The 26,886-nt window shown below is 37.0% G+C and overlaps 2 protein-coding genes across 5 annotated transcripts in view; one reads left to right on the top strand and one right to left on the bottom strand.

Moving 5' to 3' along the window:
* XRCC4 (X-ray repair cross complementing 4) overlaps positions 1-18,517 on the bottom strand; it is a gene marked incomplete at its 3' end in the record, with an annotated part of 279,876 nt that extends 261,359 nt beyond the window's left edge. For 3 of the 4 annotated variants that reach the window (XM_082651922.1, XM_082651920.1, XM_082651923.1), the window contains exon 1: positions 18,315-18,432. Of the gene's footprint in view, positions 1-18,314 lie in introns of all 4 variants that reach the window. The other variant, XM_082651921.1, reaches the window with a different exon arrangement.
* A 107-nt stretch (positions 18,518-18,624) lies between these two features.
* The window catches only part of TMEM167A (transmembrane protein 167A), a 35,750-nt gene continuing 27,488 nt past the window's right edge, over positions 18,625-26,886 (top strand). The window contains exon 1 of the mRNA XM_082651024.1: positions 18,625-18,721. Coding sequence (XP_082507150.1) covers positions 18,719-18,721 — 3 coding nt within the window. The 5' untranslated portion in view covers positions 18,625-18,718. The remainder of the gene's footprint in view (positions 18,722-26,886) is intronic.

Genomic DNA, 26,886 nt, shown 5'->3' with positions numbered 1-26,886 from the left:
GACAACCCTCAGAATGGGAGAAAATATTTGCAAATGAATCAATGGACAAAGGATTAATCTCCAAAATATATAAACAGCTCATGCAGCTCAATATTAAAAACACAAACCCAATCCAAAAATGTGCAGAAGACCTAAATAGACATTTCTCAAAAGAAGACATACAGATGGCCAGGAAGCACATGAAAAGCTTCTCAACATCACTAATTATTAGAGAAATGCAAATCAAAACTACAAGGAGGTATCACCTCACACCAGTTAGAATGGGCATGATCAGAAAATCTACAAACAACAAATGCTGGAGAGGGTGTGGAGAAAAGGGAACCCTGTTGCACTGTTGATGGTAATGTAAATTGATAGAGCCACTATGGAGAACAGTACGGAGGTTCCTTAAAAACCTAAAAATAGAATTACCATATGACCCAGCAATCCTGCTACTGGGCATATACCCAGAAAAAACCATAATTCAAAAAGACACGTGCATCCCAATGTTCACTGCAGCACTATTTACAATAGCTAGGTCATGGTAGTAACCTAAATGCCCATCGACAGATGAATGGATAAAGAAGGTGTGGTACATATACACAATGGAATATCACTCAGCCATAAAAAGGAACGAAATTGGGTTATTTGTAGAGACGTGGATGAATCTAGAGACTGTCATACAGAGTGAAGTAAGTCAGAAAGAGAAAAAAATATCGTATATTAACGCCTATATGTGGAAACTCGAAAAATGGTACAGATGCACGGGTTTGCAGGGCAAAAACTGAGACACAGATGTAGAGCACAAATGTATGGACACGAAAGGGGGAAAGCAGTGTGGGGTGGGCGTGGGGTGGGGGTGTGATGAACTGGCAGATTGGGACTGACATGTATACACTAAAATGTATAAAATGGACAACTAATAAGAACCTGCTGTATAAAAAAATAAATAAAATAAAATTCCAAAATTCCAAAAAAAAAAAACAGTGTAAGATACCTCTAAATTGGTAAGTTAGCAATAATTCTAATATCTACCTAACGTTTACTCAGAAAATTATTCTTCTTCCCAGAAGAAAAAGAGTTATAAAATAACCATACTTGTAGCCACATCAATTATATTAATAGTTTTTAAATATGAAATTTGTAGATTTTACATCATAATTACTGAAAAAATATAATTATTTTTAAATATTTCACTTAATCAAAAATTTTTCCTACATTGAGGTCTTCTTTGCCTAGATGTACTTAATTCTGAAATGCTTCATCCACTTGTAAATATTTTCTTTAGATCAATTAGTCAATACACTTAACATGCAGTAAATTATCCACATGGTCTGCAATTCTTAAATTCGAAAATTACTGGAAAATATGTGTTACTGTTTTTCTATGCCAATCATTGAAAAAGGCATACTTAGAGGCTTACATAATTCTAATGGGCCCAAAACCACAATTCTGGGAGGGAAGAAGGTAATGGAAACTACTGATGAAGTTTTTTGCCTGTATAGAATTTATATGCACACACAAAGATACACACACACTTACACAGATTATTTTTTCTTAAATGTGGCGGAAGAACCCTGGCTATTTTTAGCATTAATGAAACTTAGAATTACTCTAAAACAGCAATTGGTTTCACTGTTATTTCTTAGCACGTTTGAAACAAGTGACAAATTTCTAATTATAGAAACAAGTTAATTTGAAATTCAGTATTCCAGATGCCTATCAGTAAATCCTACTTTCACAATGATATAAAAGGCTTTAATCATAATAATGTTAAAAAAGACATTTAGGGGTCAGATTAGTTCTAACATCTTTGAATTATTCATGTTTCAAATATTTTCCAATTTTCTGATTAACTCTAGATACTCATCACAGAAACTAAACGATTTTATTTTAAAGATTCTATTCTAGTTAACTCAGATTTGAAATTTTGGATGCTACCTGTGGGCCACGCTTAGGGACTTAACATATTAATAGCTCAAATGTGACAACTCAGTATCCTATAAGTATTTTATGCCTCAATAGCCTTATAAATGTTCTTTTTATATCAACTGAGTCTTAATTTCCTGATAATATACGATTTGAACCAGTTTTGAAAGCACTTCATTCTTTTACTTACTGAGGTCACCCTCTCATTAAATATCAAATACAAAACATCTAAGACTCCACCATAGAAACAGGAAAAAGGATGACTTGTAATGTCTTTTAAGATTCCGTAAGAGCGAATCAAGGATCTCTTTGCTTTCACCAGCACTGTAAATGGGAATAGTCAGCCATGGGTTTTTTGCCCCAAGACTAGTACTTGAAGAAAGGGGATGGAATTTTCAGAAGGAATGATTGATTAGGGCCATAAGAAAGCCTGTGTTTTGTTTTCTAAGGGCACTAAAGGTCAGACTAGTATCAGCACCTCTTCCAGCCAGAGCCAAGGATCTAAGACAAGCCTGCAGGTGGAAACAGTTGGGTCCCACCCCAATTTGTACATCAGTAGCTTTATTGAGAGCTCAGAACAGTTGAGAATTGAGAAGCTTATCTTTAGTACTTTGTGTCTTTGATACTTGGCTTCTCTCTTAGAAGAGAAATAAGTTGTTGGCTGATGTGATCTAGACTCTGAACAAATACCATTCACAGTTGCTTCTGAATAAACAAGACACTTTTTAAATTAGTTTACAAAGAATTTTGTATGCCCTTTTGGATGCTGATAAGAAGCAATGCAGAAGCCAATTCTCTTAGGTCAGCTCAAGTTAGTGACAACACTGTATCATTGATAACACCATTTTGAACTTGAGCTTCTTTTATTTTCCTTTATAGTGAGTTATGGCTTCCTTTCAAGCTGCTTGGGCTGCAGGTGTTCAAACTTCTGCAGCTCTGCCAAGGAGTCCTACTTATGGATCAGAAAGGGCTAAAAGCATGTTTCTAATGAAGCAATTAACTTAAGTGCCCCCTTGTTGAGAAAAGTAGGCTGATAACTAAAGTGAGTTCAGAATAAAGATTAGCACACAGCACATGCTGTTAATAGTCTGTAATTAGATTCCTGATCACATTATTTTGTTTGACCTTCCTTTTTTTAAAAACGAGGAAAAGAAAAAAATATAAATTGTAAACCAAAAGTGTGGTGATAAATTTTTTTAAAGTTTATCATGTTACAAAAATTCAAGGATATATAAAAAGGAAAGAAAGGTTTATACAACAGCCACTGACTGGGCTACTTAAAGACAAACATCACGTAACAATTTCAGAAAAGAAGACTATTTTATTTGTTCAGAACTTCTTTAAAAGCAGTGACAATTCCTGTTTATCTTATCAGAATTCCCACACTGAGTATTTTTTAATTAATAATTTATTCCTAGCATTTTCATTATTAATAGCATGTCGATTTGCTGGTTGTTATCTATGTGACCAAAGGGTAAATTAAGGTCTTTTTGAAAAATGACCACAAAATCAATTTACCTTTAAATTTCCAAAGCAATTAAAACAAAACTAACCTTCTATAGAAGAAATGCTTTCCTGAAATAATGTTTTCAAGTTAGAATTTTCTAAACTTTAAGGGTAAAGAATTTACAGGATTCTTAAATACCTTTCTAATTATGTCAGGATTTTCTCCATTCGATTAAATTTGAAATGAAAGTAAGGTGACCATCTGTCCAGGCTTGCCTGAGATTTTCCCGGTTTTAACACTGAAAGTCCCATGTCCTAGGAAATCTCTCAACAACCCCAGGCAAACTAGGATGGTTGGTTAACCTAAGTAAGAGCAAAATATAATTAAGACTGTTGGTATAACTTGTTCAAACACTTATAATATACAGCTGATATTCAAGGAAGACATTAAATAAACAATCTGATGCTTCAGGAATAAAGCATTAGAACAATAAAATAAGTCTAAACCTAAAGTATCTTTGCCATGGTTACAGACTATTCTCAATTATCTCTTATGAGTATGGAATGCCAGCTGCTGGCATTCCAAATATATTACTGTTCATTTCCTCTGCTTATCTTTTACAAACACCATTAATAATCATTAGTTTCAGTGATTCGTTCAAATTCCACTTCCTCTCCTTTCTTTTCTCTTACCCAATGAAGTGAGTATTAAAAAACAATAAAATGGCCTGAATAAATTTCCCACATAAAATCTAACACCTAGAATTGGACTCAAAGTTCCAAGACTATGATTTCCTTTATATTCATCAAATGGACACTCTTGATTACAAACAACCTTGGCAGAAAGAATGAGAGTATACTTAACATTTTGGAAACTTTCTAAATGTTCACAACAATACTTCCATTCTGATTGCAGTTTCATATGAGAAAGACACTTAACAGAAATGAAGAAGTAAGACAGTACCTCACATATAGTATTAGCTTAAGCAACAGTATTTTTCATTAAGAATTTAACAATTATGATTTCTTAAGCCTCAAAACTTTGACCCTCTCTCATATTTTAATTTCAGAAAGAGTGAAGAGGTTCCTATGAAACACCATCAGTTAAGCTTACACACAGTTGTTGGGCTACACCATGCAGGCCTGCAAGGCCTGTACTTGCCCAGCTTCAAGACCGAAGAAAGAGCCTGGAGTCAATAACAGAGACATGAGTGGTTTAATGTATAAGGGGAGCTTACATGTCTGAAGCAAGATCCTGGAGCAACACCTCACCAAGTGTGGCAGACAGCAGGTAGGATGTGATGGCAGGCTTCGCTCCAGCGGGGTAGGAAGGGGGAGGTTCCCAGTTATAAGGGAAACTGACATCAGGTGGGCTCCTCAACGACCAGGGAAACTAGCAGAGGGGCACCGGCCCCTCACTGCCCCTTGATGTGAACAATCACTAGCTGGGGCAGGGGCACGTATGTAAGAAGGTTAGTCCTGTGAGGAGGGTGTAGGTGAAGCAGGCACTGGTTAAGCAGGGGATGTACAGATCAAGAGAATAGACATCTTGGGTGGCCTGATCAAAAAGATCAAAAGATTCAAGCCTTTTCTACTAGAAAAATGTGCTGCTCAGAACTGAAATGTAACTAAAAGCACTTGCATGGAAAAGAAACAAGACTTGTACTATACGTTTCCCCCACTCACAAATCCACCATTTACTTAAAACTACACCCATTTATCTGCCTATTTTCTAATGGCAAACAAGGGGATGAATGGTAAGACTGGGGTACAAATGAGAGTTAACCCTGAAAAAAAAAACCTACAACATATCCTCAATTGGTGACTCTACCTAATTCAGCCAAACAAAAATATTTAGGAACCATATGAAATTGCACATTTTTTAACCTATAAAAAAATGGCAATTTCACATGGTTCAAATAATACTAAGTTATAAATGGCACATGATTACTTAACATACCTAACTGGACAAATAATTACATACTTATCTCCCATGCTGTAATTGCTGAGTCTGAGTCATTTTCAAGCACATCCCTGAACATATTGTGGATAACTCTAGTGGGAGGAGATTCCAAGATCAAAGAAAAGATTCAATTCTGAGTCCCCTTATGTGATGCATTCTCAAATTGAATTGAAACTTTGTACCCCTAAAATTTAAATCAAGCCTTGTACAATTTAGAAGAGTACAAGTCCTAACACCAGGAGTGTCTTTTGTTTTTCATGAAGAGCCCCTTTCAATCATACCAGTGCTTATGCTAATGAGTTGACTTAGGGTGGGGTCACTAGATAGCCTCAGGATGTGGCTGGTCACCAGAAAGGCCAAAAGATTAAAGGGTTGGCACTTTCAGCCTCACCCCCACCCCAACTCCAGAGAGGAGTGTGGAGCTGGAGATTGAGCTCTATTAAAACTCTGGAACAAAGAAATTGGGGGAGGGGTGCTTCTGGGTTGGTGAACATATCAAAGTACTGGGAGAGCGGCTTGCCCAGTCAATGCACTGAAGCTCTGCACCCTAACCTATACCTTGTCCTATGCATCTCTTCCAGCTGTTCCTCAGCCGTATCTTTTTTACTGAACCAGTAAATAAAAGTAAAGTGTTTTAGTGTTTTCCTGAGTTCTGTAAGCCATTCTAGTAAATTATCAAACCTGAGGAGATGGTCATGGGAACCCCCAATTTATGGCAGGTCAGAAGTATGGATGACTCGGGACTTGCAACTGGCATCTGAAGTGAAGGCAGTCTTGTGGGACTGAACTCTTTAACCTATGAAAACTGACACTAACTCCAGGTAGGCAGTGTAAGAATTAAATTGAATTTTTGGACACCTAGTTGGTATTGGAGAACTGGAGAATTGGTTATTGGTGCTGGAAAACACCCTAATGTGCCAAACAAAATAGCCTTAGTCCAGCTTTATTTAAGGCTATTGGTGTATATCCTCTACTAAATCGGAAATCAAGTCTTTTGTCCCCAAGCTCTTGGAATAGGGAAACTTTACCTGAGAAATCTGGTCTTTTCTAATGTCACTGGATAAAGAGGCCCAGATTGGCCTCTCACAAAATAAGTGACTTTTGAAATATGACAAGTCATGCATAAATATTTATTTAGATCCTGCCAGACAACAGGTACTATGCTAGGTGCTGGGAATAGACCTATGAATAAAATAGCCATATCCCCTGACCTCAGAACATTTATACTCTCATGAATAGAAAGTCAAATAAACACATGTTACAAAACATTAAGGTTAAGAGCCATAAAGAGGTAGTAAGAGGCAACAGGGGAACCCAGATCAGACACACCCAGACTGCCAGTCATGGGAAGCTTTCTAGAGGAAATGAGATCTAAGACCTAAAGGCTGAGTAGGAATTCTGAATCCACCCTTGCAACTGCCCTTTTGCTTACGCTATTCCCTCTCCTAAAATATCTACCTCTAGTCTATACCTGTGAATATCTATCCATCCTTTCAAGGTCCAGAAGCATTGAAAGCAGTTATGATCAGCCTCCAAGGATCCCAGCTGTCAATCATCTTATTCCCCAACTGGAGAAAAAAGAAAGAAGGTCTAATATAGGGAAGATATCAGGATCATCGTGTTCAGAGAGATTCTTCCAGCTCTTCCTCCCGATGGAAGAGGGCCTGAGCTGAATTATGCCCATTGAATCACTCAACAGTGAGTTTAGAGTATATAGCTTCTGACTCTGAAATGGAATTTTGATAGCTTCAGAATTCTAGTACCACTCTGCTGACTTCCTATGGTTTGACCTCTACAACATTTGAATAAAGCAAGCAATGAAGTTGACCTAGATTAAAAGTCATTTGTTATTAAGGTATCAGAATTTTGGAGGCTGTGCTCCTACAGTGTGGAATGGCAGTGTCTGGCAGCCAATATCTGTAGCAGGCAGCAAAAAAATAAGGTCACATAGCTAAGAAAGAGCCTCTTTGCATTACCATATTAATCAGAAAGATTAATCAATCCATTGTCTTTTTCTGACTACAACAAAACATCAATTTTGAAACTAAATCCTAAAAAGATTCTGAAATAGCACTGAATCAGAGATGTTCATCCTATAAAACAATGAAAGTCATCAACAAAATTCAAACTACAGAGTCATCAGTGATGATTTTTCTCATTAGGAAGAAGTTGGAAATATCACATTCTTTAGAAAATAAAAGAAATAATTTTTTTTAAACAAACACTTTTCCCAAAGAATTAATAAAATAGTAACCAATGAAGCTACTTTGTGGAAGAGAAGTTTAATTTTGCAATGAAGAATTTAAAAACCTGATCTGAAAAGCCATTCAAAGTTAGTTTCAGAGTCACTTAGTACATAGAACAAAACCAAAACTTTTCCATAAATTGAAATAATGAACTGACATCAATTTGAGGGAAGCCAGTTAAAAAAAGTCCATTCCATTACCAGTCAAACATTCACTGAGGAAGCCCAATAAGAACTCCAGCAGATTAAAAAAAAAAAAGGAATAATGCCTTCCCTCAGAAGCTTTTAATCCGGTTACAAGAACACGATAAAATAGAGTTCTACAAAATTATAACTAAAATACAAGGTAGTATATAATTTTGCTAGATGGGAACTAAAGTAATAATAAAAAAAGTAAGGAAGAGATACCTTAAATACATGGAAGATGATATATGAAGTTGCTACATTTTATAATGTAAAAAAAAAAAATTACAGGCCCAGAATAAACAAAAACAAGAGATATTAAGAATATGTCCATATGAGGAATCCAATGTTTATAAAATAAAATTCCAATAATAAACTAGTAGATTCACTAAAAACAACAACAATGTAATCCAATGCCTTGAAAATTATCTTTAATTGACAAGTGAAACACATATTAGTAAATTCATTTCTTCCTGCATGAATACTCCTCTTTGGCCAAGATACAAGAATGTCCAATGAAACATAACAGAAAATATCCACGAAGATGCCCACTGATATAAATGCTTTTGATTTTAAAAAGGGACCTAGCTCCAAACTAAATAAAGATGTACATCAAAATAAATGATCAAATTTTCAAAAACAAAATCATATTAAATTTTTTGTGTCTTTTAGTATGGTAGCTTGCTTGCTCAGAAAACACAGACAAATGATGACCATGACCAATTTTACAGAACTGCTGTTATTTGGAAATGCCTAATTTTTGGTTAAACCTTGTTTGGAAATTATCTGTAATAGAGATATCTATTTAACTGATGGCCAATAAGATTCAATCAAGTTAGACTATTCTAGGACATGAAGATCATGGTTAGAGAGTTAGATGAAAACATTCAGTTCAGGTATATCTGGTTTAATATCTAAGGAGGTTCTTAGACTCAGGACAAAATGAAAAAGAAGGTGGTAATAATCTGAGAACAAAAACAACTAGGTAAACACAGAAAAATTAAGGTACATATATAGCTAATTAAAATGTATGATACAGATAGCGCTTTATTAAGTCATTAATTTATCCTAAAAACTCAAGGTATATGGTTGTCAGTGAGGGAGTGGAACAAAAATGAATTAAGCATATGTCATGAACTGTGCTGAGAATTTTACATATATTGTTTTAATCTTCAGAACCATTCTAAAAACAAGAAAACTGAAATTCAGCAGGTGTAGTAAAGATAGAAGTGTATTCAAAACTAGGTCTATCCAACACACTGCCTTAAAAGTGTCTCAACCCTAGACAGCCTCTTTATGAGTCTCATATTTAACTCTACTTCTTAGCTCTCAGCCTCTCTCTGAATTTTCTCATTTTATACTATCAAGGTACTGAATTGCTTTTCCTTAACCTATGAACAAAGTATCACAATGTATTAACACAAATCTAAATCATGACCCGATGTATAACCCAAAATAACCCAGGTACAGACTTCAAATAGTAGAGGGAAAGTTCTTTATACAACTTTACTATACCTTCTCTACGAACAACTGCCTTATTTTAGATTATTCTAACCACAAACAGAATTTTCAAAGTATAGAGCCAATCCGTCTTCTACTAATGAGAACTCATGAAATTCTAAAGAAAAATGTTTTTCTAAAGAAAAACATTCTTTGAGTCTAAACATTCTTTGAGTCATTCTTGAACAGTTCCTGTTCAAGACAGGAACTCCTAACATCACTTGTTTTAAAATTAGAGAAGTGAAGAGTTACTAGGGTAATGACAAATTTATGGCCAGTAAACGTATCTATATATATAAGTATTCCTCTTCCCTTTCCCCACATTCTGACTTCTTTTATTTCCTAATACAAATTCTGTCTTAAAGCCAAATTTTGAGATATAAATAGAAAAGAATTCATAACCCCCTGGCTTAACCAATACAAAAAAGAACTCATAGCCCATTGGTTGCCTTGGTAAAAGCCATAAACCTCTACATAGGATTACCTATGATATATTCATGCTAAAAAAAAAAACAATTCAACAGAATCAGATCAAACCTCCGATTTATAGGAAACACAAGGGATGAAGGAACATGTTAAATGGCACTAAAGGGATGCAATCAGCAAAATCTAAACACTGGGACACTTCATGGGGCAACTGACAGTTTTTTCAACAAATAAACTTCAGTGCAAAAGGGAGAGGAGGGTTGGACTATTTAAGTTAAAAGAGACTTAAAAGCCACAAGCAACTGCAATTTAAAGATCTTATTTAAATCTTGACTCAACCAACAAACTATTAAAATTTATGAAGTAGTAATTTGAGGAATTTGAAGACAGATTAGGTACTTGGTAGTACTAGGGAATTACTGTTAATTTTTTAAGCTATGTTAATAGAATTGTGGTTATGTTTTCTACAATGTCCTTACTTTTTAAAGATACATGTTAGAATATTTACAGGTGATATGATGTCTGGGATTGTTTAAAAATAATTTAGAAAAGAAGAGTGAAGTTTGAGTAAGATATAAATGAAATGAGATGGGCCATGAGTTGATAATTGTTGTGCTAGATAATAGGAACCCATTATTCTCTCTACTGTTACATATGTTTGAAATTTTCCATAATAAAATGTATAAAAAGAAAATTGGTAAGCTGGGACAAAGTGAGAGAGTGGCATGGACATATATACACTACCAAACATAAAATAGATAGCTAGTAGGAAGCAGCCACATAGCACAAAGAGATCAGCTCGGTGCTTTGTGACCACCTAGAGGGGTGGGATAGGGAGGGTGGGAGGGAGGGAGACGCAAGAGGAAAGAGATATGGGAACATATGTATATATATAATTGATTCACTTTCTTATAAATCAGAAACTAACACACCATTGTAAAGCAATTATACTCCAATAAAGATGTTATAAAATAAAAGAAAAAGAGGGAAAAAGAAAAGTGTTTTCAAAAAAGTGTTCTTTGACCATCAGGATAATTGTTTGTATAGGGTACTTCTGTAAAAAAGAAAAAGTCATCTATTAGAAATTTATTCTTACATATATAATTTAATACTTCAAAATTTAGGAGCCTATCTAAAGAAGTATGGAACTCATTATTGGTCCTAGTAAATACTCCTATCTGATAAACATTACACTAGGGATACTAGTGCATAATGCATTGTTGAATTTTATTATACAATAATGAATCAAAGATACTAAGGATAAAAAATCTGTTTTGCATAATCAACTGAAAAGCTGATAATAAAAATACCTAAATTATTTCAATATTTATCAGCTATACATTAATAATTTGGTCTTTGGACTTCCCTGGTGGTCCAGTGGTAAAGAATCTGCTTTCCAATGCAGGAGACGTGAGTTCGATCCCTGGTCGGGAAACTAAGATGCCACATGCCGCAGGGTAACTAAGGCCATGCACCACAACTACTGAGCTCGCACGCCTCAACTAGAGCCTGAGCCCGCGTGCAGCAAACTACAGAGCCCATGCACTCTGGAGCCCATGCACCACAACCAGAGAGAAAGCCCGCACGCCACAACGAAAAAGATCCTGCGTGCCTCAACGAAGATCCCGCGTGCCGCAATTAAGACCCAACGCAGCCAAAAAATAAAAAGAAAATAAATAATAAAATAAAATAAACAAATATTTTAAAAAATAGTAATTTGGTCTTAAGGCCAAAATGTGTAAAAAATTTTAATTGAACAAAATATTCAATATGAATCATAAATATATTCCAAGATTGCACAGAATATCCACAATAAAGAAACCAGAAGTAATAATTGTACTGAAACTTTCCAAAATTTCCCATCCTATGGCACATCATTAGACTCATGACATCTTTGATTTTTTTATCTAAACAATATAAGTCAAATACCTATTATAGTTCCTGGCTCGTAATCAATAAACGATTCTAACTTAAATGGCTGAATTCATTTAATCTGTCCCAATTTGAATGACTCTAGTTTATACTTTTCCTCCTCCATTCTCAACTGAAGAGTTCTGTATTATTAGCTGTCACTAAACATTGGTCAGAGAATGCCATCAGTGTCTTGGTCCATGCCCCACCACAATTCAGGTTAAAATTGTTCATTCACCCAACATTTAGAGAGAATTTGTTGATTTTTGTTACCCAATACAGACTCCCTACTGGTAGCAATAAAACTTCGAGTGACCCCCCTCACATCTGCTATTCTTATCCACAGGCTATGAGCAAGCTGACTTTTGGCCCCAAGTTCCAGCAGAACACAGACCCGGGCTAAACCAACATTACATTTTAATCCCCAGTAACTGATTCAAAGATGAGCACGTGATTCAAGTTAGGACAACTAAGGCCAGTAAGGCTCAATTTCAGGACTTTTATTTGCATATAAAGGATAGATACTCTTCTCTACTGGATTTGGTGTTATGATGCTGTAAGACTGGAGCTGTTGGGAACAAAACCAAGAGAGCAGAAAGTAGAACTGAGGGGTGGTCAGATCTGATTTCAGCATCACCAGAATCTAGATCTAACTGTGAATGTTTTAGGTGTGAGGCCAAGAAATTCCTTTTTCCTTAAGCTACCTGTGTCAGTCTTTGGAATCAGGCATATTTCAGGACAAATCTTCATTGTCATTCATTGGTTATGTGAATTATCTCAAAGTACGTGCAAAACAGTTGTAAGTAAGCAAATGTATATACTCCATCAGTGGTATAAGTACACACTTTGGGAAACACTCTATTAAACATAATATTCAATACCAAACAGGAAGTTTTACATTTTCAGCTTTATATGCTTCCATTCTTATCAAATCCAAAACACATGGCATTTCAAAAACACTGGGACTTTGTTGTCACTACATAAGAAATAACCAGTAAACAGGTGGTTCAAGAAGACAACTGGTAAATGTTTTGCATAAGGCGCTAATGATTCTAGAAAAAAAAATCATAATATGTCTATTCAAAACAAAGGTTCAAGTCTTGGTTACAGGGCAAAAAATGTTTCCCAAGTTTTAAAAATCATTAATTAATATTCTAATGTTTTCTCCTTAAAACTCAACATCTTACCTCAAAATATTGGCAAAGCCTCCCCAAAAGAGGGATCCAATCAATTTAAATTTTAAAATTGTGTTTTTGTTTCTGTCTTTAATGCACTGAAATTAGATCAAAAGCCTTTTATGAACCTCTAAGTAAAGCTGTTTCTTCATGTTTATCAAGTTATTTATAGAAACAAATGTAGATTCTGCAAGAATATATGACCTCAATTGTACTTTGGATTCACTGTTCACAATATAAACATAACATTACAATATGGTAACATGATTAGATTACTGTACAAAAGCCATCAATCTTTGCTATCAGAAAAGAGAAGCAGTGAGAGGACCAGTTCCAATACCCATGGTTTATGCTCTTCTAGGACTGCTTGGACTATTATTATTCTAAGAATGTTAAGTTTAACCTTCTAAAAGTCTGCAAAATAGATGTAACATTGTTTGTGTGGTTCCAATGACTTGATATAAAGGTTTCAAGCATCTATCTTTAACCGAGTGCTCTGTTATATTACAGTGATATTCATATGGGAATTAACAGCAGTGACCTGTGATACTCAATCAAACATACTGACTTTACTTGCTCATTACCCTACAGATTTTCTTCTGAGACATAGTTTTCAGATAATAACCAGGACAAATTTCTTCATTACAGTTAAACTTCAGAAGCTCATGTTTTCTCTATTGCTAAATTCTCAGAGCACAAACTTTCTGTTCCCAAAAGTAATACCTAAGGCGTGGCGAGCCAATTTCTGTAAGAATAATGCTTAAAATGAAGAGGTTGGTTCCTAAACACAATATTATGGCAAGATTTTTTTTTATTCATTTTAGAGATGAGTATCACAGCACCACTAATTTACAAAGTTATAAATTGCAACCATGCTGTAATTTTTAAAAAAACACTTGTTAAACCTACATATAGAACTATATTAATATACTATATTATACATGTATCTACCTACAAATTATCAAAGAAGCATCAATAAATTTTTTAAATTTAACTTTTGAAGTGCCCTAAAGTTTAGACAGATGTTATCCTATTTTCTCTGAGATTTTCTCTGAGCAGCTGTTCATTTGGACATGCTCCTTATTTATTGATATACTGTGTTCAATGCTAGTGTCACATTTCTTAAACAGGAACTTGGCAACTTCCAAATTCTATGGTAAATATTGACATATCTCAGCATGTCAATATTTATACTGTCAGGACACTTTGATGAGCCTCTTCAACAATGGCTGCATCTTATTTCTTGGCAGCCACTTGTTTCTGTTCCAACTGAGCAAGATCTTTCTTTATTCAATAAAATTCTCACTAACTGTTCAGACAAAATTACAAGTAAGCTAATAGCATCCTCTCACACAAAGACCAGATTGAACTCCTTGCTTATTTCAACATTTTGGTCACTTCTGCAGGGTTAGTAAAGCTCAAAGAAACAAGGCACAAATTCAGGAGTGTACTCCAAGTAATACTTGTTTTTGACTGCAGCAATTCCAAGCCTAATCATCATTTTCAACCCCATTGCTAAGGGTGAAAGCTGCCGAAGCCTTTTCAGAATTTATAGAATTAAATTATTTCCTTTTTTGTTAGCTAAAAGCTAGACAAATTTATAAAAGATTGGTTTACAGACTGCAACAATGATGATGATATTCAGAGAGAAGTTGGAATCCAGAATGCCTGCCATAAAAGGTAGTTGGAAAGTCTGGCTCATTATCTAGAATTAAACAATGTTTTATATGCAAAATTAGTGTACCTAACTTTTGTGTCAAGTATCAGAAATCATGTTAACAAACTAACCATCATTAACTCAATCTTAAGAGCAAATTTCCATCACTGGGAGAAAATCTGTGCACTACCTTGTAAATACCCTGGGATTTCCCAATAGCACAAAAGCAAAAGTTTAATTTAAAGCTATTGGCAATACTGGCATCTAGTAAAAGCATGAATGCCTCATCAACAGTTAGGAATTCTCACACAGATTTTTTCTTTTGGCAACGAAAGTCTCAGTGGAGTTTTTCTTCTAGAAAGAGCCCAATTTTATCAATATTAAAAATTTGCTGGGCTTCCCTCGTGGCGCAGTGGTTGAGAGTCCGCCTGCCGATGCAGGGGACACGGGTTCGTGTCCCGGTCCGGGAAGACCTCACATGCCGCGGAGCGGCTGGGCCCGTGAGCCACGGCCGCTGAGCCTGCGCGTCTGGAGCCTGTGCTCCGCAACGGGAGATGCCACAACAGTGAGAGGCCCGCGTACCGCGGGAAAAAAAAAAAAAAATTTGCTGACTATAATAACCCTCTGTTCACTGATTTCTGCCAGTGTTTTAGAAAAAGACACAACTCACTTTCTCATCAGCTTCACAAAGGACAAGGAACAAACTGCCCAGGGCTATAAAATGCATTAATTACCTCCTACTAGTACAAAAAGAACTAGCTTGAAGATAGCCACCTTCTTTCTTGAAAACAAGGTATTGCAAATAAAGCACTGATTTTATACTCAGAAGACCCAGATTGAAATCAAAACTCTACGGCTTCATAGCTGAGTGACTTTGGGCATGCCATCAATGCATTAAAATGTTCACTGACTACATCCTATGTACCAGGCTTTCATATCTCAAAGATGAGTAAGACATATCCCCAGCTCTCTGGTGAGATAGAAACACCCAAAGAGAATTATTATACAAGCTTGTAAAGTGCAGAGGCAGGGTGGGAGCTCATCTGAAAAGTAGCACGTTAACCAGCCTGAAATTTCAGGGGAGGCTTCCTTGAGTTATATCTGATGTAAATCTTAAAAGGTGGAAAAGGTTTAGGAGTGGAAGGAAAAAGATAAGGAAACACATTCCAGGCAGAAGAAGCTGCACGAGCAAAGGCTTGGAGACAAGAAATAGCAATGATATATGGAAATGAACAATTCACAGTTTCAGACTGACTGCTGACACTAACAAGAGCATTTGGGGGAGCAACAGCCATGTTGAAGGAATCTCAAGAAAGAACAGTAGAAGGGAAATTGGGACTTGGAGCATAGAAACTCCTTAAAGGATTTTTGCTCAGAGGAGCAAATAAATGGGGTTGGAAGTAGAGAAAAGTTAAAAGAAGCATTTCTTAAGGTGAAAGAAAGAACATGCAGGTCAATCAAAATTTTATGGGTCTTAATCTAAGAGCCATGGGGAAAGAGAATTTAAAAAGAGGGAAGGCCTTCCTGGTGGTGCAGTGGTTGAGAGTTCGCCTGCCGATGCAGGGGACACGAACCCGTGTCCCAGTCTGGGAAGATCCCACATGCCGTGTAGGGGCTAGGCCCGTGAGCCATGGCCGCTGAGCCTGCGCTCCACAACTGGAGAGGCCACAACAGTGAGAGGCCCACGTACCACCAAAAAAAAAAAAAAAAGAGGGAGGAAAAAAAGGACAAAGACGAACACTAGGTAACAAAGAACTTCAACCTCAGTCTATGGAGACTAGTTGAGGATCAAAGAAAACGAGTTAAGTAAAACCATTGTCTTTTAATATATGTGAATATCATTGAATGAGGGAAAAAAAGGAAGTCAGATAAAAGGAAATAATCAACGCTATCAATACTAGACACAAAGTAAAAAGAGAAGAGGGAAGAAAGTGGTCTGGTGGTATAAAAGTGATACCAATTTAATTTTAAAAACCATTAATTTAAAAAAATCTTTTATTGAGTGCCTAACATGCAAGTCAATCAGCCCTCCACCATTATCCCTCCCTTCAAAGAGTTTTTAATTTAGTGAAGAAAGCAAGCCAGGCACACAACAGGCAACCCTTACTGAGTGCTTAGTGTATGTCCAATACCTGGCTAGATGACTTACTTGTAATAACTCATTTAATCCTTACAATACTGGGGAAGCCTATGCATTCTCTCCACAAAAAAACATAAATACATACTATTTTTGCATACAATCCTACTGAACCCATGAAACCAAAGTTAAAAATACTCTTCTGGATGCAGGAGAGAGAATAATTTTTGAAGAAGGAAATGATAGAGTCAGATTTCATTTTTAGTAAGTAAGAAAATGATCCAAGATAGTTTGAAATGAGAATCCACAGCAGAGCTATGGAAAGTAGACTTTTGAAACAGCAGTGTAAAATAGTACTTATATTAGTTCACTGGCAGTGAAACCAAGAGCAGGGAGTTTATGTGCTTAATGACCATATAGCTCAATTACCACCGCCCTAGAGATCTTGCCACACATCAGATTAACTTCGTTTGCTGTGATACATGAAAAACAAACTACACATTTATGTATGTTCAACCTTATCTATTGCTATTTGGGCTCCTCTATGGGTAACTTTAAAATAACTGACATTGTTCTTTCCTATTTTGAAGCTGAAGTACATAAGAGCCCATGGCCTAAAATTAATTCAAATCCATAAATATAGTACATCAATTGTGATCTCTAACAACTTCAGTTTCCTGCTGCACTTCAGGTATTACATATTACCCTAAGCGTTCCTAAAGATGAAGACAATCTTCACATGAAAGCAAAACGTCTGCAGACACAGTTACTACTTTAGAAGCCAAGCTTGATGAGTTGCACAACATAATTTCCATAACTAAGCCAAGGTTATTTAATTTGAATGGCAAGACTTGCAAGATATACTCTAAAGCAATCACAAGCCAGAGCATTATGGCTTGTTTTTTGATAGGAGGAGGGTACAGTACGTTTTTATACATTTCTTATTCCCCTCTTTCCCATGCCCATTAAATTTCTGGAAGGAACAGGCCATCTTTATTCCTCTGCTGCACTCTCATGATCCCATGAATAAAGCTCAGTTAAATATTTGCTAAATTTGTGTTTGGACCAACTCTTCACAATTCAATAGATTCAAAAGTAAAGTCAGTTATGGTTAAAAAAAAAAAAAGAAAAGAAAACGTGTTGGGCTGTGGCCAACGATGTAATCACAGGAGAAACCCAAATGTTCTAATCACTGTGTTGCCCTAAATATAGAAGGGTCTCATAGTTTGGCCAAGAACAGCACATAAATCAACACCTCATGTGAGTTTCCTTTCCTCTTTTTCTCTATCCCACTTTAAGTCAAAGCATTAAAAAACTGATAACATTTTAAAAAGAATCTCGGGGTGGGAGAGAATAAAGCCTTATCTAATGGGATTATTAAAATTAGAGAAAGCTAAAGAATAATACTACTGATTAAAAGAAAAAGTTGGCATGTTATTGATCTTGCAGCTGGACTCCTTCTCTGGAGTACCTAATCAACTACTGAACTCAGGAAACGCAGTTCCTTTCCATTTGTTACCACAGAAAGTTCTTTCCTGACCCCAACGGGCCTAGTACGTTTCAGCCCCAGATGGAACCCATTTACAAAACGCCAATGTTAGAGAAATGATCCAACACCTTCTCAACACAACCCACCGAATTCAAGTGTCCTCCTAATCCCACGACTTTACAGGGCATTTCAAAGGCGCTTTACATTCCAAAGAATCTCTCAGGTGCAAAGGGAGAAACTGAAAAGGGAGCCCAGGAGATGAACGCCCTGCGTGTAAGCCCAGGGGACCCAGGTGTTCCCGAAGAGTCCATAAACAGAAGGGCCAAAAGCTTACACATCGTATGGGGGGGAATCCAAGCAGGAATAAATTTGCGCGCTGCGGAGTTCTACAAAGCTAAAAAAGAAAAGAACCGGACTACCGAGGCAATCGCCACTTCCGGACCCTACCTGTCAGTAACTCCACTTCCGGTCTCCTCCAAAAGGCCCGCTCCACGGGCAGACATCCAGCAGCCAATGAGAGTGTCATTTACTTCCGCGGGGCTGAATGACGTCATTTACACCCCGCCCTTTCCTGTAGAGAGGAGCCTATCGTAGAGTCTGAGACGTGCGGCTCCGGAGGAGGTACCCTGACAGGCCCAACCAGACCGCGGAAGGAGCGAGAAAGGCAAGTCGGGTCTGCACGCCTCTTCCGCCCAGGGCCCGGAAGGGTGATGTGGCTGGGGTTTCGCCGGCCTCACTATGGTAAGAACCGGGGCTTCGGGGTCGCGGCTGAGCTTTGTGAAGGGGCTGCGGGCCCGCACAAGGGCTGGAGGGTTGGGCGGCGATCCCGGGTCCCCGGCTAGGGAACCCTGTCACTAACTTGATTTTCCCAGGCCTCGGAGGATGCACAGGCCCGGGAGCCATGTGGCTCCTCCACGTCCAACCAGGGAGAACCAGGGCCGGCAGCCCAAGAAAGACCCCGGGGCCGCGGAACCCCTCCTCACAAGCCGAGGCCACTTTCCTGACTTGTTTCGAAGAAGTTCGCTGGTTTGGTTTAACCCATCAGTTACTCAGACTCTTTGTGGTCATTTTGAGGCATTAGAGCTGCCCGGGTTTGCGCTTGTTATGTTGCGGCGCCTTATCTCTTTGCGGGCCTGATCCAGGTTTTTATTTCCCTGCTGTCAAATAAACCCCAGGTGCTACACCTTAATTTTCACATGTTGAATTAGTGGCCTTTTAGGTTCCTCCAACTCCATTCTCTCAACTTTAGAGATGCTGCTTTACTTTATGAGCTATATTTTAATGGTTGGAGTTGTCTGCGGAGGTGGCTTCTCTTCTAGGAGCTTAATGTGCTTGGAGTGTGTCTGGCCTCGGGCCTTCCTCCCCTTCCACACATTAAGAAGGTTTTATGTGTTACTTCGTCTTATTGCAGATTCCTTTAATAGTTTGGGTCTTTTAGAAAAGCTTGAAATAAGTCACAAAAGTTCGCAAAATGCTTACGTCTCCAGGTTGAGAAAAATAAAGCCAGCATAGGCAGAGGACAGATGTAATAATCAGTAGTAATAGCAAAAAGCTCCCAAGCTATGTCTGCAGGCATTTCACCTTTGTTACGGTAAATGCCAACAGCCTCTACACCAGGCCTCGCGGTGAATGTATGAGGTCCATGTGCCAGATTTGCGTTTATGAGCATATTTATGGGGAAAAGACGCATGCCTTTTATTATGGTATCAAAAGCAACCATGACAAAAAAGCTCTTCTACAGTGAAAAGTTGCTGAGCTTGTGTTCCCAGAAGTTCCTGCAGAATCCCATACAGCACAAAACCCTTAGACATTTAATCGAAAACGCATTAATTGTTGTTTGCTTTATGCCAGCTACTTTGGGTATAGCTGGGGCATAAGTCACAGTGTCTTCCCAGGAGAAGTTTACCATTTATAGAGGAGATGGCAGTTTATTAGCGGGTTATTCCTTCCTTGGCCAGCTTCTTTCTCCACCTACCACATGATAGGACGGATACACTTGTGTCATGAGTGAGCGGTTATTTAACTTAGAAAATATGGTTCCTTTTTCAATTCAAAAAGAGTAAAAAGACTGTTACTCTTAATTCTTGCATATGCTCTTCGAGGCTGAAGTTGGGTTATTTTGCTCATAGAACAGTCAGAGATAGATTATTCTTTTCATCACCTTACTGTCTTATGTACTATCTAGAAGCAAGACATACTGTGTTTAAGATTATTAGTATTTGAATTATCTGGCCATACTTGTTTTTTCAAAGTAACTATAATAGCTCTCGTTTATTAGCACTTGCTATGTGCCAGGCTGCATTTGAAAAATCAGTTTATAAGCATTGTCTTATTTCAGGCTCGAAACTGAATATATGTTTGCAGGCAATGGAAGTCAGGCACAAGGAGACTGACGTGCTTGGGGGTTATACACCTAGTAGGTAGTGAAGCCAGAACTCAAACTTATTTTAATGTCCAGATGCCAGAAGTCCTCATGCTGTTGTTAATAAAAACAACATAACTGAGGATAAAATATGTCGTAATGATTTGTTGCTCTCAAATATAACATGTCAATCAGACATGGGGGAAAATAGAAACAACTGCCCGGTGGTTAATTTTTCATTCCTGCCCTGTTCCTGTGAGCTTAAGTTGTCCACATGTCAGAAAATGTACATTGTAGTTGGAAGAGCTACACAATGAGGTTTCTTTTTGAGTTTGTACCTACACTTGGTATATTTGTGAGGTAGCCCCGTGATAATGACTTAAATCTGAATTACTGCATTTTAATGAATCCATTTTTTAAAATGCATTTGCAGACCATAAAATGTTTATCAGCAATAATAATTTACAACTATCAAAGCATAAACAGTCTGATAATTATATCATTTATGAATTAATACTTTTAATTTCGTCTCTTCCCAAGAGGCCTTCCCTGTACCTTCTGTTTACTTCTACTGCTTTTAGGTATCTATTTGGACATCTGTACTCCACGTATATACCCCCAGTGTTTCTCTTGCATAGAAAACAGCAGTAAGGTGTTGCCTTACTGCTCCCTTCTCTAGGCAGAGCTCTTAAAGTAGAAACTACGTCTTTTAATCTCTACATCACAGTGTCAGAGTTGGTACTCAAATGAATAAGAGGCTGGGGATACAAAGTCATGTAAAACGTGCTCATTGTCTTCAAGGATTTTACAGTACAGTGGGGGAGAGTATTAAATAAGTAAATTTTATGTTAGCTGCTAGGATGTAGAGAGACTACATGTGTGGTGGAAAGAACATGGGCTTTAGACTGAGCCAAACAGGGTTAGAATCATTCCCAGTGCCCAGCCTTTGCTTGATCAACCTGAGGAAGTTTGTCTTCATTTCTTCCTCTGTTGATGTGTTACGTAACTTACAGATATATTCATTTAATGCTCATAAACCCTGCAAAGTAGGATCTATTGCCCCCATTTTATAGTTAAATCAAATATCAGAGAAAGGGTGTGAGATAGTTTCCCTCATCTTGTAGCTGAGATACATAGGAAATATGTTAGAAACAGAGGAAAGAGTAATTGTGGCTCAGAACTGCTGGGGAGACATCCCCAAAGAGGTAACACTCTGACCTGTATATTAAGGAGTGAGTAGGGATTAGGGAAGGAATCATTAGCTAGAGCTGGGAAAGCATTTTCTATCCTTCAGACAGATAAAGGAAATGGTAGTTATGGACACAAAGTGCATGAAGTTGAATAGTTGCTTGGGGACTGGCAGGAATAGAAGTTAAGCAGTGAAATGATGAGAGATGAGACAAGAAAGATTGGGGCCAGATATTGAAGTCATTTCAAGGCCTTTATATTTTGATGATGTTTGTGTACCTGATAAAGACTTTGAGCAGGGAAAAGAATGGTGTGCATTTTGGAAAACCAACTGGTAACAATGTGCAGGGTCTATTTACATAGAAGATTAAAATCTGGAAGACTAGTTTAGAAACAAATACAGTGATAGTAGATGATTGAATGCCTTAACTCTTGACAATAGTAGTTAGGTTTGAAAGATAAAGATAAATAAAATCATTTTGATGGTGCTTAGTAAGGAGTGGTGAAGCACAACTCCAGTTTAGATAATTGTTTGGATTGCAAGGAAATATTGATTAAGCACCTACTCTGCCACGTGTTTTACATACAGAGCTTTATTGAAAACTTGCATTATTGGCCACAGTGTCCACATGAAGAAAAAGGCGCAGAATGATTTTAGTGTCTTGCCCAAGACCATACTGCTGATAAATAGTGAAGCTCAAATTTAAACTTAACAGCTCTGTTTGTCACCAAATCTTGAGCCCTTTTTATTATACAACAATGCTGATAATTCCACAGGAAATTCAAGAGGAAAAGCAGCGTTTGTATGCCTCAGTGGTTGCGGGTGGAGGGAGTTTGTTAAGATGATAATTCTGTAGCTACTATTGCTTTTGCACCATCAATACAAATGGCATCACAGTAGAAAGGCAGGTATTTTCTTAGCATTATAAAAGTAGTTTTGACTGCATAAACCCATGAAAACATTCCATAAACTACACTTTGAAAACTACTACCTCAGGCTAATTAGGTAGGTATCTGAAGTAGATTCTGGTCTTCTGTAGCATAGTGACTTGTAACCTTGACTGCAAGTAAAAACTCCCAGGGAACTTTGAGAAACTATATGCCCACCCAATTCAGTCCAAATTTCTGGGCATTGATTGTTTTTAAAAGCTCTAGGTGATTCTAATGAGTAGCCAGTACCCTGACTCGATATTTTTGCAGGTTTTTCCATTTTGTCATTCTTTCTTTCTGACTCCATGATCAGAGTACTTTTTTCATAGCAGAATTTGCACTTTTCCTTCAGAATAGTTTCTCTTATCAATCATTTATCAAGGACATGTGAAGCATTTACATCTTCATCTTCTTAAGTCTATTAATCATAGTTATATGTATGCTTTCTCTTGTTAATACCTGTGACACTCTTGTTGCTTCATATTTAGATGTGAGGTGTCCATAAAATAGCTCAAATTAAGCAGCACAAATATAGCAAATGCACTCTAGGTACCATGACAATGAGATGAAAATAGGCACAAATGACCACGGATGTTGCCAGTGGAGAACAGAGTTGAGGTGCAAAAGAAAATGTTATTATTTCTGTGTGTTATTAGAAATCTTTTCAGTCACCTGTGGTCACTTATCTTGGGCACACGGGGTGTTGGGTGTCTTTGCACGTTCACATATTACCTTACATTTGTCCCTGTATTTCCACGTTCTCCATTTTAAGAGATAATAGTGGTGCATATGAATTTACAAGTAGAAACTAGTTGGGAAATGCTGACCTGACCTAGATTTGTAAATGATAAAATGCTGACCCACATTTCCAGTGCTGTATAATTTCTATCACAATTAGGTCAGGAATGTCATTTCTGGGTTTCCTTCCACCTCCAGAAAGGGATCAATGACTTTAGTTTTGTGTAAAAACAGTAGGTTTTTAAAAAAGTAAAATTGTTAGTGTCTGGAGTTTTAAAAAATTTTGGTATTCAGTTAAACTGGAAGAATTAGTTAATATGTCAGTAAAAATGTATTTCCCACATAGTCAACATTTGAAGCTCCCAGACATATGCATAAAAGCAGGCCGTAATCAATACATTGGTTAAATAATTTGTGTTGCTAATCCTAAAAATAAGTAAATAAGCTCCATGAAGCTCAAGTGATCCAGGACTAATGAATATACTGGAGGCTTAGTCGAAGTCTTTTCTGCAGATTAACTACAGTTAGCAACCAGTAATTTAGCCTCTTGGGCAGAGCACTGTTTAGCATATCAATATGTGTATTTCTTCTGTTTTTCTCAGTGTTTCCTTCTTTGTTATGTTCTGTTGCTTGGATCTTTTCCCTGTTTTTTCCTCTATTCCTAATGTTTTGGGTATTCTTTTACTTAGACGCATTTTTATTTATACAGCTAAAAACAAAACTCTGTATTGAATTCTTGCCCTTATATCCATACTTAATATAGTTTTAACGTTCAGGAATGACTCTGAAAATAAGAAATTATATCTTTATAGATAAAATGATAGAAATTGAATCTGAAATAAATATTCTTAACTTTTCAAATTGACTTGAGAATAGAGAATTTTAAAGAGATGTGTCAACACTAGAGGTTATTTCATGTTTGGAAACTAAGCTTTGCATTGACCAGTCTCTATCTTTCATTGATGAACAGTTTGATCTAGTGGTGACCGACTGAAAGTCTGAATTATTTTTATTTCAGTGGCCTAACAAATTGCGATTTACTTCAGATTGATTATAAAAATGACTAAGTCATTAAGTGTATTTCCTCTGGTTTGGATAAGTTAGTTTAGTACAATGATTTGAAGCATATCAGAAGCTCTAATCAGCTAGGAGTAGTATGATGGGTCTGGAATATGGAGGGATAGTAAAAGGGGCCTTTGGAGAAAAAAAAGTTTGGGATTTTCATTGCCAGTTAGGGTCAGGGCAGGGCTCCTGTATTCCAGGACCCCAAAGGTTACCATTCTGATCGTATTTGAGGATGTGCTCCAGATGTTGCTACAGGCAACCCTGAGTCTAGGGAATGTTATTGGATACCTCTTTATAAAAAGGAAATGTAGGTGTGGTAGACAATGCCCCTCTCCCCAACCCCGTTTAAAAAAAAAAAAAAACTGTGAATATGTTATCTTACTTGACACAAGGGACTTTGCATATGTGATTAAGTTAAGAATTTTGGAATGGGAAGATTATCTTGAATTATGGGGAGACAGGGCAGTTTATTCACAAGGATCCTTGTAAGAGGGAGGCGGGACAGTCATAACAAAAGTTGTCAAGGTCAGAGTGATCAGGAAGTCACAAAGCTAAGGAATCAGGCAGCCTTTAGAAGCTGGAAAAGGCAAGAAAAGAGATTCTTCCCTACAGCCTCCAGAAGAAACAAGTTGTCTTGTGTTTTATAACTCCTTAGTTCCAATGTGTGTTATTTAATGTTTAATAGTTAGCTAAATTTATTAAACTGAATAGCGTGCCATTGTATACTCCCTGGCATTGTCACAGGGCATTGTCACAGGGTGTACTCGATGAAAATTAGGTAAACCTTAGGTTTGAGAACTATTTGAGGTCCAAGAATTTTCTGCCAGCCAGCTTGCCTACTCAGGCATCCAGAACTCTTGAGGATGTCTCTCTTACAAATTAAGTGGACTCAGAAAAACACACACTGTCCCATATGCAGGCACCTCGAGGCTGGCTGCTCAATTGAACTTTCTCCGAATTCCAGTTAGTGATAAAAGATTTGGATGCTGAGGAGAAATTCTCTCAGACCTTTATTTTACCCTACAGCCCGGTCCTTTATCATAAACATAAATATATTTGCTTCTTCATTCTGAATTTTCCAAAATATCATTGATAAGTAAATATAAATACAAAGCAATGTGTGGCGGTTTCTCTTAAATAAAGAAAACATAGCATGCATTTTTAATTTGTAATCTAAGTGTGCTTTTGAATTTGTTAAAATGTTCTCTTGTATTTGTTAAAACGCTCATTATTTGCAATTGTTGTCAAGTTCCTGTTATTTCAGCATTTTTCAGTGACTACTGTGCACTATTTTGTTTAATAGGCACAGGGGACTGATAAGAACCTCAGTAAAATAGAGGAGACAATTACATTACAATTTGGTGGGTGGCAGGTATGTGTGTAACACATAGGTGTACAAAGATCCAGACTCTGCTTGGTGTGGAGAGTAGGGACAAGGAACACTTTTCAGAAGAGATGACTCTTGAGTTGAGACCAGAAGGTTGAAAAAAATAGATAGCATGTACAGAAACACAGAGTACCTTGAAAAAGGTTGCATGATTTGAAGGATCTGAGAAAAAAACATAGTAAATGAATTTTACTTCCCTTATCACCTTTGTTTTAATCATCTTTCCCTCTATATTGTGATCGAATATGTTTGCTTGCTTCTTAGCTTCCTCCCTTCCCTTTAATAACATTTTCATATTGAAAATCTCAATTATTTTTCTAAAGAACAGTAACATCTGTTTCCTTTAACTCTGAGACTAAAATTTTATCAGTCGGCAACAGATGCTAAGCATTAAGAGGAATGCTTAGGTAGGCTAAGCAGTGGTAGGCTAATGTCCGTGAGTTTGAAACACTCTTGACCAGAGACTGAGTATAAAAGACTGTACCACCTAAGATTATTTGTTTAAATTTAAGGGTCTATAAACCCCAGGAACAAAGTTGTATGTATCATATAGTGCATACTTGTAAATGGTTTTCAGTTGTAAACGGTTTCACACACAGATAGATGTATATATACATACCCCACTTCTTTAATAATAGTATGTTTTTAAGTGCCTCTTAAAAATCTTTTATTTTGAAAAAATTCAAACATACAAAGGAAGAAAGAAGAGTGTAACTAAGTCTCAGATACTTAGCGTTTCATCATCAGCCCCACGCCTCCCACCATACACACTGGATTATTTAGAAACCAATCCCAGACATTTCATTTAAGCATGTTTCTTTAACAAGACATTCAAGGAATAAAAAAAGTATACGTTGCAAAATCATGAATTTAGATACTCCATTAGGAAGATGATAAACCTACTTTGCAAATTTCTTTTCCAACCACTTAACTAAGTGAATCCTTTGCTTAAAACAATAAGTCTGCTCATTATTCCCTGAACTTGCTAATTCCTGATTCTGTGTGGACGTTTTCCATGCTTTTGTCTCCTCTGGAGCCTGCTCTCTATTCTTTGCCATGTGATTGAGCCCTTTAAGGCTTGACTTAGTTCCTGCCTTCTCCTTGAAGATTCTCCTGACTTTTCTTTGGGAAAATGGCCGTTTTTTCTTTCTTTTTCTTTTTTTGTGAGCATTGCTGAGTTATCATTTACATATGCTATGAGTTGCTATTGAGTTTTTAAAGTTTAATATTCTAACT

This window comes from Grampus griseus, assembly GCF_964374135.1.
Source record: "Grampus griseus genome assembly, chromosome: 3".
Lineage (NCBI taxonomy): Eukaryota > Metazoa > Chordata > Mammalia > Artiodactyla > Delphinidae > Grampus > Grampus griseus.
This window is presented reverse-complemented; position numbering and strand designations above follow the sequence as displayed.